At 44.3% G+C, this 19,818-nt stretch overlaps 1 protein-coding gene across 1 annotated transcript; it reads left to right on the top strand.

Annotated features, from left to right (window-relative positions):
• Positions 1–5,983: 5,983 nt before the first annotated feature.
• LOC137562343 (uncharacterized) lies at positions 5,984–9,829 on the top strand. The gene is made up of 3 exons (XM_068273679.1): positions 5,984–6,226; positions 7,199–7,352; positions 7,707–9,829. Exons 1-3 carry the CDS (start codon positions 5,984–5,986, stop codon positions 9,758–9,760), a joined length of 2,451 nt encoding a protein of 816 aa, XP_068129780.1. The 3' UTR covers positions 9,761–9,829.
• The last annotated feature ends 9,989 nt before the right edge of the window (positions 9,830–19,818 follow it).

Here is a 19,818-nt window from a genome sequence, read left to right as displayed (position 1 = left end):
GTATGGTGAGTTCATAGAAGATTTTACTTTTTGTCACAAGTTAGCGGAAAATGATTGTTATTGGGTTTTTTTTACCAAGTGTCATTTTCCGCTAACTTGTGACAAAAAATAAAATCTTCTATGAACTCACCATACTCCTAACGGAATACCTTGGGATGTCCTCTTTGTAAAATGGGGTCATTTGTGGGGTTCCTATACTGCTCTGGCATTTTAGGGGCCCTAAACCGTGAGGAGTAGTCTTGAAACCAAATGTTTCAAAATGACCTGTGAAATGCTAAAGGTACTCATTGGACTCTGGGCCCCTTAGCGCAGTTAGGGTGCAAAAAAGTGCCACACATGTGGTATCGCCGTACTCGGGAGAAGTAGTACAATGTGTTTTGGGGTGTATTTTTACACATACCCATATTGGGTGGGAGAAATACCTCTGTAAATGACAATTTTTTGATTTCTTTACACACAATTGTCAATTTACAGAGATATTTCTCCCACCCAATATGGGTATGTGTAAAAATACACCCCAAAACACATAATACTACTTCTCCTGAGTACGGTGGTACCACATGTGTGGCACTTTTTTGCATCCTAACTGCGCTAAGGGGCCCAGAGTCCAATGAGTACCGTTAGCATTTCACAGGTCATTTTGAGAAATTTGGTTTCAAGACTACTCCTCACGGTTTAGGGCCCCTAAAATGCCAGGGCAGTATAGGAACCCCACAAATGACCCCATTTTAGAAAGAAGACACCCCAAGGTACTCAATTAGGAGTATGGTGAGTTCATAGAAGATTTTACTTTTTGTCACAAGTTAGCGGAAAATGATTGTTATTGGTTTTTTTTACCAAGTGTCATTTTCCGCTAACTTGTGACAAAAAATAAAATCTTCTATGAACTCACCATACTCCTAACGGAATACCTTGGGATGTCCTCTTTGTAAAATGGGGTCATTTGTGGGGTTCCTATACTGCTCTGGCATTTTAGGGGCCCTAAACCGTGAGGAGTAGTCTTGAAACCAAATGTTTCAAAATGACCTGTGAAATGCTAAAGGTACTCATTGGACTCTGGGACCCTTAGCGCAGTTAGGGTGCAAAAAAGTGCCACACATGTGGTATCGCCGTACTCGGGAGAAGTAGTACAATGTGTTTTGGGGTGTATTTTTACACATACCCATATTGGGTGGGAGAAATACCTCTGTAAATGACAATTTTTTGATTTCTTTACACACAATTGTCAATTTACAGAGATATTTCTCCCACCCAATATGGGTATGTGTAAAAATACACCCCAAAACACATAATACTACTTCTCCTGAGTACGGCGGTACCACATGTGTGGCACTTTTTTGCATCCTAACTGCGCTAAGGGGCCCAGAGTCCAATGAGTACCGTTAGCATTTCACAGGTCATTTTGAGAAGTTTGGTTTCAAGACTACTCCTCACGGTTTAGGGCCCCTAAAATGCCAGGACAGTATAGGAACCCCACAAATGACCCCATTTTACAAAGAGGACATCCTAAGGTATTCCGTTAGGAGTATGGTGAGTTCATAGAAGATTTTTTTTTTGTCACAAGTTAGTGGAAAATGACACTTGGTAAAAAAAACCCAATAAAAATCATTTTCCGCTAACTTGTGACAAAAAGCTAAATCTTCTATGAACTCACCATACTCCTAATTGAGTACCTTGGGGTGTCTTCTTTCTAAAATGGGGTCATTTGTGGGGTTCCTATACTGCTCTGGCATTTTAGGGGCCCTAAACCGTGAGGAGTAGTCTTGAAACCAAATGTTTCAAAATGACCTGTGAAATGCTAAAGGTACTCATTGGACTCTGGGCCCCTTAGCGCAGTTAGGGTGCAAAAAAGGGCCACACATGTGGTATCGCCGTACTCGGGAGAAGTAGTACAATGTGTTTTGGGGTGTATTTTTACACATACCCATATTGGGTGGGAGAAATATCTCTGTAAATGACAATTTTTTGATTTCTTTACACACAATTGTCCATTTACAGAGATATTTCTCCCACCCAATATGGGTATGTGTAAAAATACACCCCAAAACACATTGTACTACTTCTCCCGAGTACAGCGATACCACATATGTGGCACTTTTTTGCACCCTAACTGCGCTAAGGGGCCCAGAGTCCAATGAGTACCGTTACCATTTCACAGGTCATTTTGAGAAATTTGGTTTCAAGACTACTCCTCACGGTTTAGGGCCCCTAAAATGCCAGAGCAGTATAGGAACCCCACAAATGACCCCATTTTACAAAGAGGACATCCCAAGGTATTCCGTTAGGAGTATGGTGAGTTCATAGAAGATTTTTTTTTTTGTCACAAGTTAGCGGAAAATGACACTTGGTAAAAAAAACCCATTAACAATCATTTTCCGCTAACTTGTGACAAAAAGTAAAATCTTCTATGAACTCACCATACTCCTAATTGAGTACCTTGGGGTGTCTTCTTTCTAAAATGGGGTCATTTGTGGGGTTCCTATACTGCTCTGGCATTTTAGGGGCCCTAAACCGTGAGGAGTAGTCTTGAAACCAAATTTCTCAAAATGACCTGTGAAATGCTAACGGTACTCATTGGACTCTGGGCCCCTTAGCGCAGTTAGGGTGCAAAAAAGGGCCACACATGTGGTATTGCCGTACTCGGGAGAAGTAGTACAATGTGTTTTGGGGTGTATTTTTACACATACCCATATTGGGTGGGAGAAATATCTCTGTAAATGGACAAATGTGTGTAAAAAAAATCAAAAAATTGTCATTTACAGAGTGATTTCTTCTACCCATCATGGGTATGTGTAAAAATACACCCTAAAACACATTGGTCTACTTCTCCCGGGTACGGCGATAGCACGTGTGGCACTTTTTTGCAGCCTAACTGCGCTAAGGGGCCCAACGTGCAATGACTACCTTTGGGCTTTACAGGGGTGCTCACAATTTAGCCCCCCCCCCCCCACATGACAGGACAGTTAACAAACCCCACAAATGACCCCATTTTAAAAATAAGACACCACAAAGTATTCCATGAGGGGCATGGTGAGTTTATAAAAAAAATTCTTTTTTGTCACAAGTTAGCAGAAAAGGATACTTTGTGAAAAAAAACAAAAAACAACAATTTATGCTAACTTGTGACAAAAAACAAAATCTTCTATGAACTCACCATGCACCTCACGGAATACTTTGGGGTGTCCTCTTTCCAAAATGGGGTCATTTGTGGGGTCTGTCCTGGCATTTTAGGGCCTCTGCAATCATTACATGTATGGCCAGTATTTCTGCTATACTCCTTATATTGGGCATACAGGTAGTGCATTCTGGGCTGAAAGGAAAAATGAATGGCAAACATCCCTTCATTCGCATCGATCAATGTGGATGAACAAATATCTGCCAAAAAATGTGAAACAAAAAGAAAAGAAAGAGAGACATAGGAGCTGCCACCCCAAAAATCCAAACCCACCAGCTCGTATGCCCAGGCAATCCTGATTTATTCATCCACATTGATCGATGTGAATGGAGAAATCATTGCTTGAGTTCTTTTTTGATACAAAGTGCTTGCCAAAGCATATGAACCCCAACACCACACCTTGGCCCATATGCCTCGGCAAACGTATCTTTTTTACTGTGGAGGAGAAATCTCGTCCTACAGCGCTGCATGCACCGATTTTGTGTAACCTGACAGAAGCGCAATGCTTCTGTCAGGATGCACCATCAGTGCTGCAGCTGATTGGTCGGTCGGTCGGTCTGGATAGAAAAAAGAGAGAAGAAAAACGAAAAAAAACAAAACAAAAAGGAGGGGAAGGCGTCCGCCTGGACATAGGAGCTGCCACCCCAAAAATCCAAACCCACCAGCTCGTATGCCCAGGCAATCCTGATTTATTCATCCACATTGATCGATGTGAATGGAGAAATCATTGCTTGAGTTCTTTTTTGATACAAAGTGCTTGCCAAAGCATATGAATCCCCAACACCACACCTTGGCCCATATGCCTCGGCAAACGTATCTTTTTTACTGTGGAGGAGAAATCTCGTCCTACAGCGCTGCATGCACCGATTTTGTGTAACCTGACAGAAGCGCAATGCTTCTGTCAGGATGCACCATCAGTGCTGCAGCTGATTGGTCGGTCGGTCGGTCTGGATAGAAAAAAAGAGAGAAGAAAAACGAAAAAAACAAAACAAAAAGGAGGGGAAGGCGTTCGCCTGGACATAGGAGCTGCCACCCCAAAAATCCAAACCCACCAGCTCGTATGCCCAGGCAATCCTGATTTATTCATCCACATTGATCGATGTGAATGGAGAAATCATTGCTTGAGTTTTTTTGATACAAAGTGCTTGCCAAAGCATATGAATCCCCAACACCACACCTTGGCCCATATGCCTCGGCAAACGTATCTTTTTTACTGTGGAGGAGAAATCTCGTCCTACAGCGCTGCATGCACCGATTTTGTGTAACCTGACAGAAGCGCAATGCTTCTGTCAGGATGCATCATCAGTGCTGCAGCTGATTGGTCGGTTGGAAAAAAAGAGAGAAGAAGAAAAAAAAAAAAAAAAAAAAAAGCAAGCAAGCAGCAAAGCACTTCAATAACATTAACTTTTTAAACTTTATTAAATATGTTCAAACCAAACAATAACATTGGTAACCAAATATTAACTTTTTCCCAGGGTCGTCTCCAGGACAGCACCCATATGAGATAAATTCCCTCCAGATACTATTGGACAGGAGAAGGTTAAAAATTAGCATACCCTGCAGCCGTATACATATATATATCCCTCACTTGCACTCACATTCAGTTTAATTCCTGTCCACGGAAGGAGGAGGATCGTTGTGGAGACAAGGAGAGTCCATGTCAGATGGCAGGCTCTGAGCGGCTGTTCCCCTCGTGTGTACACCAGCCAGACGGGACTGATGTGGGGAGAGGACGCCGGCTTCATGTTACAGACCTCAGGGAGACGCTAGGGCTTATGGCGAGAATCTGTGCGTGCAGTGCGCGCGCATTGGTCGGCGTCTTCCGGAGGTCGGATTGGCTCATCCGGGTCAGGTGACCGGGGAGGAAGCCTAGGCACGCCCCTCTAGGAAGCAGAGCGGAAGCTGGACAAGCGTGGGGGCGGCAGGCTGCAGAAGCGCCAGGATGCTGCAAGCTGTCCAGGTTTAACCCTTTCACTGCTGGTGGCAAAGTAAGTCCAAGCTGAGGGTTAGGAGGGAACTTATGTGCAGGGTTGTGGCTGCAGGGGGGGAAGCCTTTTGAGGTGGAACCAGGCAGTCTTTTAAAAGCAACTCAGTCTGTTTTTCATTGTACTCAATTGCTATGGAAGGATCAGACCTATCTCCGCAGGGATCTGCTGAACAGAGCTCCAGTGCTGGTTTGGTATGTAAACCCACAGTGTGGGCTTTATTGCTTCTGGTCTCTGATGTTATAGTTAGTAATTAGTCCTTTCTTTGTCTTGCTTGTAGCCCAGACTGGATAAAGCTGACAAGCCGGTTAAAGTAAAGGAAACAAGAGCTGAATCAGGCCATGCTTCAGCACAATTGCCCAAAGCAGAGCAAAAGCGTAAAGAAAAGAAATGTGCTTTATGTGCAGCAAAAATTTCATCTGCATCAGGGAAAAGTTTATGCAGTTCCTGTACTCAGAAAGTGGTTAAAGAGGAAACCCCGAATATGTTTAAGGACCTTATGGGATGGATGAAGTCAGAAATAAAAGCTACTTTCCAATCCTATAAAGAGTCTGCCCCATCTACCTCTTCAGCAGTACCTGAATCATTACCACCTAGTGGGATTCCCTCCTCTCCCAAAACACTAACGCCTGTGGGCGAATCACAGCAGGGGCATAAAAGGAAATGGAATTCAGACTCAGAGCATTCAGAGGGTGAAATTTCATCACTGGAGGAAATGAGTGCTGAAGAGGAGACTGTTAAGCCACAGGAGTCAAGAAAGGGACAGAGATTTGTTTTCTCTATGGATAATATGGATCAATTGTTAAGTGCTATGTTTGCTACTATGGATATTAAGGAAGAAGAAAAGGATCTTTTCACTTTAGACAAGATGTATAAGAGTCTGACAGATAATCAAAAAAGTTTTATCCCAGTTCACTCTACATTAAAGGAATTAATTGATAAGGAATGGCAGAACCCAGAAAGGAGAGCCTTTTGGCCTAAGTCTATGAATAGGAAATACCCCTTTAAACCCGAGGACCAGAAAAATTGGGGACCAGTTCCCAGATTGGATCCTGCTTTATCCAAGGTATCTCGTAAATCAGATTTACAATTTGAGGACTTTGGGGTTCTGAAGGATCCCCTTGATAAGAAGGTGGATAATCTATTAAGGAGAAATTGGGAAACAACTACTTTAATTTTCAAACCTGCAGTAGCTAGTACGGCCTTCTCAAGATCATTAAAAATATGGTTACAACAGTTAGAGATGCATATTGCAGAGGGTTCACCTAGAGATGTTATACTCAAATCCTTTCCTAATCTATTTCATGTAGTAGATTATCTTACAGATGCGGCAGATGAGACAGTGAGACTAACTGCAAGAGCTTCTGCTTTATCCAACTCAGCAAGAAGGGGTATATGGGTGAGACCCTGGGAAGGTGATGTTTCTTCCAAGATAAAACTATGTGGTTTTCCATGTGAAGGTAATTTGTTATTTGGCAAAAAATTAGATGAAACATTAGAGAGATCAGCAGACTTTAAGAAAAACTTTCCAAATAAGAAAAAGACTTTCAGGTTCAGACATTCCTTTCGGGGTACGAGAAAGCAGGAGTCAGACACTAAGCCAGGGTTTAGAAGAAACTGGAGAGCGCAAAAGGATCAGAAGGGAAAATCCTCCTTTACCTTCTCCCCAGCTAATGTGCCTAAAAAACAATGACGCCAGGATTCCAGTAGGAGGCAGACTAGCTCACTTCATAGAGAATTGGTATACACTGACCAACAATTTGTGGATAAGAACGATTATACTAGAGGGTTACAGACTGGAGTTTGTAGAGACACCAAACAACAGATTCCTGATAACCCCTCCCCCCATTATGGCAGAACAGACTTTAGCCTTACAAAATGCAGTGTCAGACCTTTGGAAAAAGCAGGTGATAAGAGAAGTTCCAGAATGTCAAAGAGGACAAGGGTTTTATTCTCCAGTATTCCTGGTCAAAAAACCTCAAGGCAACTTCAGACTTATTCTCAATCTAAAGACTTTGAACAAATTCATTCGTTACAGGAAATTCAAAATGGACAACATTCGGTCTGTTCTAGGATTACTTCAAGGCGGAGCTTACATGGCGTCTCTGGATCTACAGGACGCATATCTTCATATTCCAATACATCTGGAGTCTCAAGCATTCATGAGGTTTGCAATACATCAAACAGGCGAGGTAAGACACTATCAATTTACAGCTCTCCCTTTTGGCCTCTCTTCAGCACCTTGGTTGTTTACAAAAGTGATGACTGAAATCCTTGCTTTCTTGAGACTTAAGGAGATTCAAATCATAGCGTATCTAGATGATTTGTTTTTATGGGGAGACTCAGCTATGTCAGTATCCACCCAGATTCAGACCTCAGTGTTGGTGCTTGAATCAGTGGGGTGGTTAATCAATTGGAAAAAATCATCCCTTACGCCAGCTCAGATTATGATTTTCCTGGGGTTTCAGATAAATACTGTTAATCAAAGAGTTTATCTCCCTGCTCAAAAAAGAGAACTTTTATTAATGAATGTTGTTTCTTTTCAGGATTCAACTACCATCACTCTAAGAAAAGCCATGTCTCTGCTCGGTCTTATGACATCCTCATTCCCGGCGGTCCTATGGGGCCAAATGCATTCAAGACAGCTTCAACTATGGATTTTACAATCTTGGAACAGGAAGCAGAATGCTTTGGACAAGAGGGTGCTAATACCACACTATGTCAAGATGTCACTGCATTGGTGGTTGGAGCCATCTCACCTAGGGGAGGGCCGACTATGGGACTTGCCATATCAAAAGATAATAACCACAGATGCCAGCTCTTGGGGCTGGGGAGCACATATGGACAATATTCCAATTCAGGGAGCTTGGGAGAAGGATCTTGCCCGGGCTCATTCCAACATCAGAGAGATGGAAGCAGTGAGGATGGCACTGTTACAATTCCAAGTATACATCCAGGGACTGCATATAGTAATCAGGTCAGACAACAGTACAGTGGTAGCCCACATAAATCATCAGGGAGGAACCAGGAGCAGAACATTATGCAACAGGGTGAGCAGGGTCCTTCAGTGGGCAGAGATGAATCTGGCATCTCTGACGGCTGTACACCTAAAGGGAACCTTAAATGTTGTTGCAGATTACCTCAGCCGTTCACAACTGAGCCAAGACGAATGGATACTAAACGAAGAGGTCTTTCAGAGTCTAACACGCAAATGGGGGACTCCGACAATAGACTTATTTGCGACCAGGAAAAATACAAAATGTCGCAGATTTTGTTCCCTCTGTCCCACCGACAATCCGGTCACAGTGGATGCATTTGCACTGAGTTGGAGGGATCATCTAATTTATGCTTTTCCACCGTTCAGGTTAATTCCAAAGACCCTCAACAAGATTTACAGGGAGAAAGCGTCAGGCATACTAATAATACCTTTCTGGCCAAAAAGAGCTTGGTTTTCTCTGTTAAGGAAGTTATCAGTACAGGAACCAGTAATGTTGCCCCTACGTCCGGATTTATTACATCAGGGTCCAATAATGCATCCGCAACTGGAGATGCTGCATCTGTCGGCCTGGAGGATGAATTAAAACTATTAAAGAAACAGGGATTTTCCGGCAATTTATCCAATACTCTACTACAAAGTAGGAAGATGGTCACTAGAAAAATCTACCTGAAAGCATGGAGAACCTATCTTCATTGGTGCGATGAAAACAAACTGGATTCAAGACAGGAATATACCCCGTTAGAGTTTCTACAAGCAGGACTGGAAAAAGGACTTAGTATCAGTACTTTAAAAGTACAGACCGCGGCCTTGAGTGTCTTTCTACAAAAGAGACTGGCAGAAAATGAATTCTTTATTAGATTTTTTCGAGCTATGTCTAGAATTAAACCAGTATTTAAATCTCACGTGCCTCCTTGGGACCTGAACTTGGTACTTCAGGTTCTTATGAGTCCACCTTTTGAGCCAATACAGGAGATTACTGAAAAGTTGTTAACCCTAAAAACTGCTTTTTTGCTTGCAATTGCAACAGCTAGGAGAGTGGGGGAGATCCAAGCTTTCTCCATAGCAGAACCATACTGTATTATATCAGAGGATAAGATCACACTTAAATTAGATTCTACTTTCTTACCAAAGGTTTGTACTAGTTTTCATAGGTCGCAGGAAATTTTCCTCCCTTCTTTCTGTCAGGACCCCTCTAATGAAAAGGAGGAACACTTTCATTGTCTTGATGTCAGGAGATGTGTAATTCAGTATCTGGAAGCAACGAGATCATGGAGAAAAACACAGGCAATGCTAGTGTTATTTTCTGGTGTCAATAGGGGAAAACAGGCATCCAGGGCATCTATCGCCAGATGGATAAAGCAAACAATTACTATGGCCTATCAGCTTCAGGGAAAGGAAGTGCCTCAATTGATCAAAGCACATTCAACACGTGCTGTGTCTACCTCCTGGGCAGAGAGAGCAGGAGTTTCCGTAGAGCAGATCTGTAGGGCCGCAACATGGTCAAATAAAAATACATTCGTAAAACATTATAGGCTGAACTTTGATTCCAGTAGAGATTTAATCTTCGGAAGAAGGGTACTTCAGGCAGCTGTCCCGCCCTAGGGTATATAGGTTACATATGTGTAATCTTGGTAGTCTCATATGGGTGCTGTCCTGGAGACGACCCTGGGAAAGACACATGTTACTTACCGGTAACGTCTTTTCCGGGAGTCGGAAGGACAGCACCCGGGCTACCCACCCTGATTTGTATAGATGTAAAGAAAAATAAAAATTGAGTTATTGAGCATTAATTTGAGTTCATCTTTATTGTTACTGAATGTGAGTGCAAGTGAGGGATATATATATGTATACGGCTGCAGGGTATGCTAATTTTTAACCTTCTCCTGTCCAATAGTATCTGGAGGGAATTTATCTCATATGGGTGCTGTCCTTCCGACTCCCGGAAAAGACGTTACCGGTAAGTAACATGTGTCTTTTGCTTACCTGTTTTTTTTTTTGTTTGTTTTTTTTTACCTGCGAGCTGAGGATAAACTTCTCCTCCCCCATGGGTCAATGTGCAAAGTGCAAATCGCACAGATATGTGGCGAAGTACATTATGCATTCTGTCCCAAGTGAAAGGAGAGGTTTCTGGCAGGCCAGTGTATTTGGATCTCTCAAAACCTGATGTTTGGGTTCACACTGCATACTGGCCTATCCGGTCGGTCGAGCCCGCCGCACCGTCTCGCCCAAAATAGATCTTCAGGGAATACCACAAGAGTAGCATTCGGCCTAGTAATTAACTGCGTCGCCGTAGACTAACATGACTTCCGGGCCGACCCAAATTGCCGCAGAAGCCACGCAGTAACGTAGGCATGCACTAGCGTTAAGTCAAGCACTTCCGGCGTAGGGGGGGACCGCAAAGTGTGACTTTTGCTAGGCAATTTGCCCTAACGCATCGCGCCAGTGTGAAATAGCACTGAGAGACCCTTGTGTGCCTACTGCTGTGTCTGTAGTTCCCTAGGTTCTAAAAGTGTGCCTTCTCATGGTACCTCTCATAACACTCCCCTAGGCATAGGCCAGGCTGGTCAGGACAGCGGGGACAGTAAACGGGGGTGTCATGCCTTATTCCAGCCTTGCTGCAGACACGACATCTTTTTCTGGGGTTGCGTTGAATTGGGGTACTGGGAATCGGGTAGGCGTAATGCCTTCCATGCAGCCGGCTAGTTGCATTTGGGGGTTGGGCTCTGTCACCTTCTGGATAGAGGAGTGCCGAAACAATGTCTTCCTGGAATTGAAGGAAAGATCCAGTTCTCCCAGCCTTACTGTAGAGAACAAAGCTGTTGTACATCGCCAATTGAATTAAATACACAGACACTTTCTTATACCAGCGTCTGGTTTTCCGGGAAATTAAATAGGGCCCTAACATCTGGTCATTGAAGTCCACCCCTCCCATGTTGGCATTATAGCTGTGGACGGCGAGGGGCTTTTCAATGACCTCTGTTGCCCGTGTAATTTGTACTGTCGTGTCTGTGTGAATGGTAGACAGAAGGTAAACGTCCCTCTTGTCCTTCCATTTCACCGAGAGCAAGTCATCGGTACACAAGGCGGCCCTCTCCCCCCGTTGAAGTCTGGTGTTAACGAGCTGTTGGGGGAAGCCCCGGCGACTAGGCCGCACGGTGCCACAGCATCGGATTCCTTCTAACTTTAAGTGCTGAAAGAGGGCCACACTTGTGTAAAAGTTGTCCACATAAAGATGGTACCCCTTCTGGAACAAGGGTGACACCAAGTCCCACACAATCTTTCCACTGCTCCCCAGGTAGTCAGGACATCCGACCGGCTCCAATTTTGAGTCTTTTCCCTCATAGACCCTAAAACGAGATGTATAGCCTGTGGCCCTATCACAGAGCTTATACAGTTTCACCCCATACCGGGCGCGCTTGCTTGGGATGTACTGTTTGATGCCAAGGCGCCCGGTAAAATGTACGAGGGACTCATCTACACAGATGTTCTGTTCAGGGGTATAAGCATCTGCAAATGTGGATGACAGGTGGTCTATGAGGGGCCGAATTTTGTGGAGCCGGTCATAAGCTGGGTGGTCTCTTTCATGACAGGTGTCGTTGTCATTGAAATGCAGGAAGCGCAGGATGATCTCAAATCGCGTCCTGGACATGGCAGCAGAGAACACGGGCATGTTATGTATTTGGCGTGTAGACCAATAAGAGCGCAATACATTTTTTTTAGTAATACCCATGTTGAGGAGAAGGCCCAAAAAAATTTTAAGTTCGGAAACTTGGAGTGGTTTCCACCGAAAAGGCTGGGCGTGGCAGCTTTTCGGATGGGCGGTTATAAATTGTGTGGCATATAGGTTGGTCTCAGCCACAATTAAGTCAAGGAGATCCTGGGTGAGGAACAGTTCAAAAAAGTCTAGGGCCGATCCTAGTTCAAATGTCTCCACCTGGACTCCAGACTGGGCGGTGAAAGGGGGCAGTATGGGTGCGGCGGGATCAGGGGAATGCCAATCAGGGTTTGCCAGCACCTCTGGAAAACCAATGGGAGTACGGGCCCGTCTACTTGGTGGCTGCGGATCGGATCTTAATTCACGTACCACCGAACCAGTTTCTACTTCCAGGATGGTGTCCGCCACTTCATCAGGGTCTTCTGCGGAAGTACTGGTGTTGATAGGCCCAGGAGATGCTGCGCTGCTGGTGCATGCCTCACCAAGAAAAATCAGATCAGCGCCACTCTGCTGCCCTTGAGACTGATCTTCCGCCACCTGCAGTCCAGTGACATGGGGTGTGGTACGCCTGGCTCTAGCCGGGACCTCAACCTCGTCATCGGAACTATCGGTCTGAGAGCCACTGCTGTCTACAGGATCGTACTCTGAACCTGAAGATTCGTCGAATAAGTCGACCCAATCATCCTCATCCGACTGGTCCATGTACCTGTAGATGTCTTCATTGGAAAACCTCTTTTTTGCCATGGTGGCCTGCTAAATTTAGGAGGTATTCCTCTGAGACTACCCAGGAAAAGAGCACCTACCTAGCGAAAGGGAGTACTTGAGAGGTAGAAAGCTGTGGTCACTGAGTTTAGATAAAAAAAATCAAAACTGATGTTTACAGTGCCACAGCTTGTGTACAGTGTTTTTTGCAGTGATCAGAAAAAAGAAATTTCTGTCACTGCGGTGGGGCGGGCTGAACGCAGTGCAGGCGAACGATCAGGTCTGATCGGGCAAACACTGCGTTTTTTTGTGGATCCTAGAGACCCTAATATAGATCTGACTGTGATCACTAATAATCACTTACAGATACTATATAGTACCAATGCTGATTAGCGACAGTGATGACGCTAATTAGTGACTGTGGTGCAGTGGGCTGAGCACTAACTGACACTAACAACCCTTTTGCTTAGATAACTGGCCTAACTGTTTGTTACCACTAGTGATACTAAAAATTTTTTTAGATCACTAGGACAGTGATAGTGATGGTGATGGTGAGGGGGGGGGGGGGGGGGGTTGGGGATCAGAGAGCAATCACAAATAATCAAAAACAATCACGAGACAATTACAACACAATTACAGCAATCGGCGCAATCAAAGCCAATCACGGACCAATTGAATCCAATAACGTGACAATCAAAAACCAATTACGTGACAATTGAAGCCAATCACACGACAATCGATACTAATCACAGGGCAAAACAGCCAATCAGTGGGCAATTGGCACAATCAAAACCAATTACGGACAATTGAAGCCAATCACGCGACAATCGAAGCCCAATTACGTGACAATCGAAGCCAATCACACGACAATCGATGCCAATCACAGTGCAATTGAGACAATTGTAGCCAAACAAAGCACAATCAAGCCTTACAGACAGGAGATAAGATACACAATGGCAGGGGGGAGAATATACGCAATCAATGAACTAGGACGGTGTGGGGAGGATCGGAAGGGGTGGGGGGTGATCAGATACCCCTAAGGGGTAGTTGGGGGTCTAATCTGATGGATAGGAGTGACAGGTGGTGATAGATGGGTTATTGACGGGTGATAAGTGGGTGTTTACAGGGAAAAACAGATGTAAACAATGGACTGCTGATGTGATCAGGGGGGGGGGGTGTCTCGGAGGGATCTGAAAGGGTGGGTGGGTGATCAGAAGCCCCTAATGGGCAGTTGGGGGTCTGATCTGATGGGGGGCAGTGGCAGGTGGTGACAAGGGATGATTGACAGGTGACGGATAGGTGATTGACAGCTGATCAGCGGGCAATTACAGGGAAGATAGATGCAGTATACGGGGGGGGGGGAGATCTGAAGGGGTGGGGGGTGATCAGATACCCCTAAGGGGCAGTTGGGGGTCTGATCTAATGGGGGGCAGTGACAGGTGGTGACAAGGGATGATTGACAGGTGACTGATAGGTGATTGGCAGCTGATCACTGGGGAGATAGACAGATGCAGGGGAGATAGATAGGTTCAGTATACAGGGGGGGGGGGGGGGTCGGGGGGAGATCTGGAGGTGTGGGGGTGATCAGATACCCCTAAGGGGTAGTTGGGGGTCTGCTCTGATGGATAGAAGTGACAGGTGGTGACAGGGATTTATTGATGGGTGATATGGGGGGTGGTTAGGTCTGATCTGCGGGCTGCAGGGGGGTACAGGGGGGTGTCTGATGGGTGCTGCGGGTGATCGGGGGGTCTGTGGGGCTCCTAAAGTGTGTGTGTGTGTTGCTATACTATGCCTGCTCTCCTCGCTGGTGGTCGATCGCTAAGTGTGACCACCAGCGGGAGGCAGGCAGTATAATACAGTTTGTTACGTAAACAAACTGTATTATACTCATTCTATTGGGCAATTTGAATGTTTACAGCCCGCCGGCGCTGCTGATTGAAGTCACATGGGGGCCGAAGAGTGTGACGTAGCGATCGCGCGGCTACAGCCGCGCGATCGCTCGTTAATCAGGCTGCAGCCGGCGACGCAGTACTGCGTCGCTGGTCCTGCAGCTGCCACTTTGCCGACGCACGGTATAAGCGTGCGGTCGGCAAGTGGTTAACATGAGCTTGACTGTAGGTCAGCTACAGTTGGTAGTGAGTATAGATATTTGTTTTCAGTTCAGATTCAGTTCAAGACCAGCTTCACATCCACTTGTTTTGGCATAAACGGGTGTCAAATCAAACATAACCTTAAGTTAAAGGTCAAACACATAAACCAGCTTTAATAGCCAGAGGTGAAGATTTTAGCAAGCAATCTAGCATCGTTTAGAAGTTGATCAATAATGGAAAACTTGATTTCTCCCACAACAGCCGTAGTTTAATCACATATGTTTAGATATGGACTTAAAGTACTTCCTAAATCCTGTATTTTATGATCTCATAATAAGTAAATGTTGTGTCAGTGAACTGAGGCTCAGTAGTACTTTATGTGTACTTTCGCTGCAATAACCTCACCATAAACCAAATTACATCTCAGACCATAAGAATATTACATATCCGATACTGAAGCCATATGGAATACTCCTTGCATCATGATCCAATTTAAAGCCGGCTTTTTAATTTATTATAGTTGCTCTACATTTTCTTTCAGCAAAATGGCAGTCTGCTCGAATGGAAAAACTGATAATTAATGCAGTTGAAGTTGTGAAGGATGTGATGTGAAAATCTCAGGCCGTCACTTACAGAAAGTGCTTTCCTGTCAATTTCAGTTGAACTATTTGCAATCATGAGGTCAAAAAGTGAAAATGTGTGACATCTGTGTGCTGTACAGTTATGCTCATATCTCGTGCAGGATAACTGTTCATTTGAGATAGATATGAGGGTTGTCCTTGTGGTAGATAAAAAAATGCTTTTATTTTCAATGCAAAGTATGCTTTTCCTGCAAGGCTTGTGACATGACTGCAGAATGCAAGTAACTGTTTGTTCAGAAGCATTAACAGGAAGCGTTCTCATTCCATAGGTGAGCAGTGTGATGCAACTACAACAAGGGGATTGAAAACCTTGTAAAAATATGATAATTGCTTAAATAAAGGGGGTGATTATGTTGAGGAATAATTAGAAAATACAGGCGGTCTAAAATAAAGTAAATACAGTGGGTTGCAAAAGTATTCAGCCCCCTTGAAGTCTTCCACATTTTGTCATATTACTGCCACAAATATGAATCAATTTTATTGGAATTCCACATGAAAGACCAACACAAAGTGGTGTACACGTGAGAAGTGGAATGAAAATCATACATGATTCCAAACATTTTTTTTTACAAATAAATAACTGCAAAGTGGTGTGTGCCTAATTATTCAGCCCCCTTTGATCTGAGTGCAGTCAGTTGCCTATAAATATTGCCTGATGAGTGCTAATGACTAAATAGAGTGCACCTGTGTGTAATCTAATGTCAGTACAAATACAGCTGCTCTGTGAGGGCCTCAGAGGTTATCTAAGAGAATATTGGGAGCAACAACACCATGAAGTCCAAAGAACACACAAGACAGGTCAGGGATCAAGTTATTGAGAAATTTAAAGCAGGCTTAGGCTGCAAAAAGATTTCCAAAGCCTTGAACATACCACGGAGCACTGTTCAAGCAATCATTCAGAAATGGAAGGAGTATGGCACAACTGGAAACCTACCAAAACAAGACCGTCCACCTAAACTCACAGGCCAAATAAGGAGAGCGGTGATCAGAAATGCAGTCAAGAGGCCCTTGGTGACTCTGGACAAACTGCAGAGATCTACAGCTCAGGTGGGAGACTCTGTCCATAGGACAACTATTAGTCATGCACTGTACAAAGTTGGCCTTTATGGAAGAGTGGCAAGAAGAAAGGCATTGTTAACAGAAAGCATAATGAGTCCCATTTGCAGTTTGCCACAAGCCATGTGGGGGACACAGCAACCATGTGGAAGAAGGTGCTCTGATCAAATGAGACCAAAATGGAACTTTTTGGCCAAAATGCAAAACGCTATGTGTGGCGGAAAACTAACGCTGCACATCACTCTGAACACACCATCCCCACTGTCAAATATGGTGGTGACAGCATCATGCTCGGGGGGTGCATCTCTTCAGCAGGGACAGGAAAGCTGGTCAGAGTTGATGGGAAGATGGATGGAGCCAAATACAGGGCAAACTTGGAAGAAAACCTCTTGGAGACTGCAAAAGACTTGAGACTGGGGCGGAGGTTCACCTTCCAGCAGGACAATGACCCTAAACATAAAGCCAGTGCAACAATGGAATGGTTTAAAACAAAGTATATCTATGTGTTAGAATGGCCCAGTCAAAGTCCAGATCTAAATCCAATCGAGAATCTATGGCAAGATCTGAAAACTGCTGTTCACAAACGCTGTCCATCTAATCTGACTGAGCTGGAGCTGTTTTGCAAAGAAGAATGGGCAAGGATTTTAGTCTCTTGATGTGCAAAGCTGGTAAAGACATACCCTAAAAGACTGGCAGCTGTAATTGCAGCAAAAGGTGGTTCTACAAAGTATTGACTCAGGGGGCCGAATAATTACGCACACCCCACTTTGCAGTTATTTATTTGTAAAAAATGTTTGAAATGATGTATGATTTTCGATCCACTTCTCACATGTACACCACTTTGTATTGGCCTTTCACGTGGAATTCCAATAAAATTGATGCATGTTTGTGGCAGTAATGTGACAAAATGTGGAAAACTTCAGGGGGGCCGAATACTTTTGCAACCCACTGTATATGTTTCCTCCTTAATTGATCAATTGAAAATGGCTGTAACTTTCTGCATTGTAATTTTTTATATAACAATTTAATGCACTATTATTTCAGAATCTAGAGAAGTACAAAATCAAAAGTTCTTTTAAACATTACTATAGATGATATGAATTATTCATATACAGTTTATTAGTGCAGTCTTCTAGTAGCTTGGAGGTAAAGGAATTAGAATGGATGTCTTGCCTATGGAATAAAAATGGCCAGTAACTACCCTGCTATATCATTTGCTATTGCTACACATATTAATTACCTGTGTCCTGTCACTACTATTATAGTGCTTACTTTTTTTGATAATTGAATCAAAGTTGAGACTTATGCAAGACTGGCAAAGGATGTGGAAAATTATAATGCTGCTCTATAAGTGTTCTATCAAGCTTATATACTGTTTAGCAGGCAGTATGTGCCTAGCTGATGCTGAAATGCCCCTATACTGCTCATTAAAGTGTGCTCCATGACAGTACCACATTGTTTTCAGTTAGATGAGTGGAATAGACGCCAAAAGTCCTGGGGAAAAATCTGGATTTGCCGCAAAGCAGCGTTTTAGGGGCAGAGATCATAGTGAATGCTAAATTGGAGGCCTAAAGTGCTTTAAAACATCTTGCATGTGTATCCATCAATCAGGGAGTGTAATTAGAGTACTGCTTCACACTTGACACACCAAACTCACTGTTTAACGCACCACAAACAGCTGTTTGCGTAGTGACGGCCGTGCTGGACTGGTGCGCACCATGTCGAGAGTGCAGGCCGTGGCGGTTTTCAAGCCCATTTGGTCGCCGGATTGTGGTAGCTCAATGATAGAACAACAGTGACTGTCCAGCTAATCAAATTTGGTCTGTCCACAATAAAGCATAGGTAGGAGTCCCAGTATAGGTAGGTAGGCATAGGTAGGTGTCCCAGTATAGGTAGATAGGCATAGGTAGGTGCCCCAATAGTTAGCTAGGCATAGGTAGGAGTCCCAGTATAGGTAGGTAGGCATAGATAGGTGTCCCAGTATAGGTAGATAGGCATAGGTAGGTGCCATAGTAGTTAGCTAGGCATAGGTAGGAGTCCCAGTATAGGTAGGTAGGCATAGGTAGGTGTCCCAATATAGGTAGCTAGACATCGGTAGGTGCCCCAGTAGTTAGCTAGGCATAGGTAGGAGTCCCAGTATAGGTAGGTAGGCATAGGTAGGTGTCCCAGTATAGGTAGGTAGGCATAGGTAGGAGTCCCAGTATAGGTAGGTAGGCATAGGTAGGTGTCCCAGTATAGGTAGATAGACATAGGTAGGTGCCCCAGTAGTTAGCTAGGCATAGGTAGGAGTCCCAGTATAGGTAGGTAGGCATAGGTAGGTGTCCCAGTATAGGTAGATAGGCATAGGTAGGTGCCCCAGTAGTTAGCTAGGCATAGGTAGGAGACCCAGTGTAGGTAGGTAGGCATAGGTAGGTGTCCCAGTATAGGTAGATAGGCATAGGTAGGTACCCTAGTAGTTAGCTAGGCATAGGTAGGAGTCCCAGTATAGGTAGGTAGGCATAGGTAGGTGTCCCAGGATAGGTAGATAGGCATTGGTAGGTGCCCCAGTAGTTAGCTAGGCACAGGTAGGAGTCCCAGTATAGGTAGGTAGGCATAGGTAGTTGTCCCAGTGTAGATAGATAGGCATAGGTAGGTGCCCCAGTAGTTAGCTAGGCATAGGTAGGAGTCCCGGTATAGGTAGGTAGGCATAGGTAGGTGTCCCAGTATAGGTAGGTAGGCATAGGTAGGTGTCTCCGTATAGGTAAATAGGTGCCCCATTAGTTAGGTAGGCATAGGTAGGTGTCCCAGTATAGATAGTTAGGCAGGGCCTGGCTGGCACAGTAATAGAAATTACCAAGGTCCAGCTGCAACAGATAGGGCTGTATAATGCAGTGTCAGTGGGCAACACAAAAGAAAAAAACACATCAGGAGAACATTAGCTCTCAAAAGAGCTGTTGAGGGGTGCTATTTTAGCAATAACAATCAGCCAGGAGCAAGCTAACAAGCCTACAAGAGCCTAACTAATATTTCCCTATGAGAGTCTGCCAGCAGCTGTCCCTTCACTAATTAATGCAGGCACACGAGTGAGTGTAATGGCCAGCGCTGCCTGCCTTTTATAAGGGGGGGGGGAGTGGCAAAAGGAGAGAGTGTAGCCTAATTGGCTACAATGTGCCTGCTGACTGTTATGTAGAGGGTCAAAGTTGACTCTAATGGCGCACTATGGGGGCGAACCGAACTTCCGGAAAAGCTTGCGTTACATGGCGAACACGAACTACTGGAAGTTCGCCTGGATTCGTTCGCCGGCGAACCGTTCGGGCCATCTCTAATGTTAAGTAGAAGTGTGGAAAGAAGAGAATTTTTTTTTTTCGAAAAAACCTTATAGTTTTTGAGAAAATTAATTTTAAAGATTCAAAGGAAGTTTTAAAGAAAAAAAAAGTATACATGTAAATGTGGTAAATACATCAACTGTCATTTAAA

The sequence above is a fragment of the Hyperolius riggenbachi genome, chromosome 3, assembly GCF_040937935.1.
Source record: "Hyperolius riggenbachi isolate aHypRig1 chromosome 3, aHypRig1.pri, whole genome shotgun sequence".
Classification (NCBI taxonomy): Eukaryota; Metazoa; Chordata; class Amphibia; order Anura; family Hyperoliidae; genus Hyperolius; species Hyperolius riggenbachi.
Note: the sequence above shows the minus strand (reverse complement) of the source record. Positions and strands in the feature narration are given on the sequence as shown.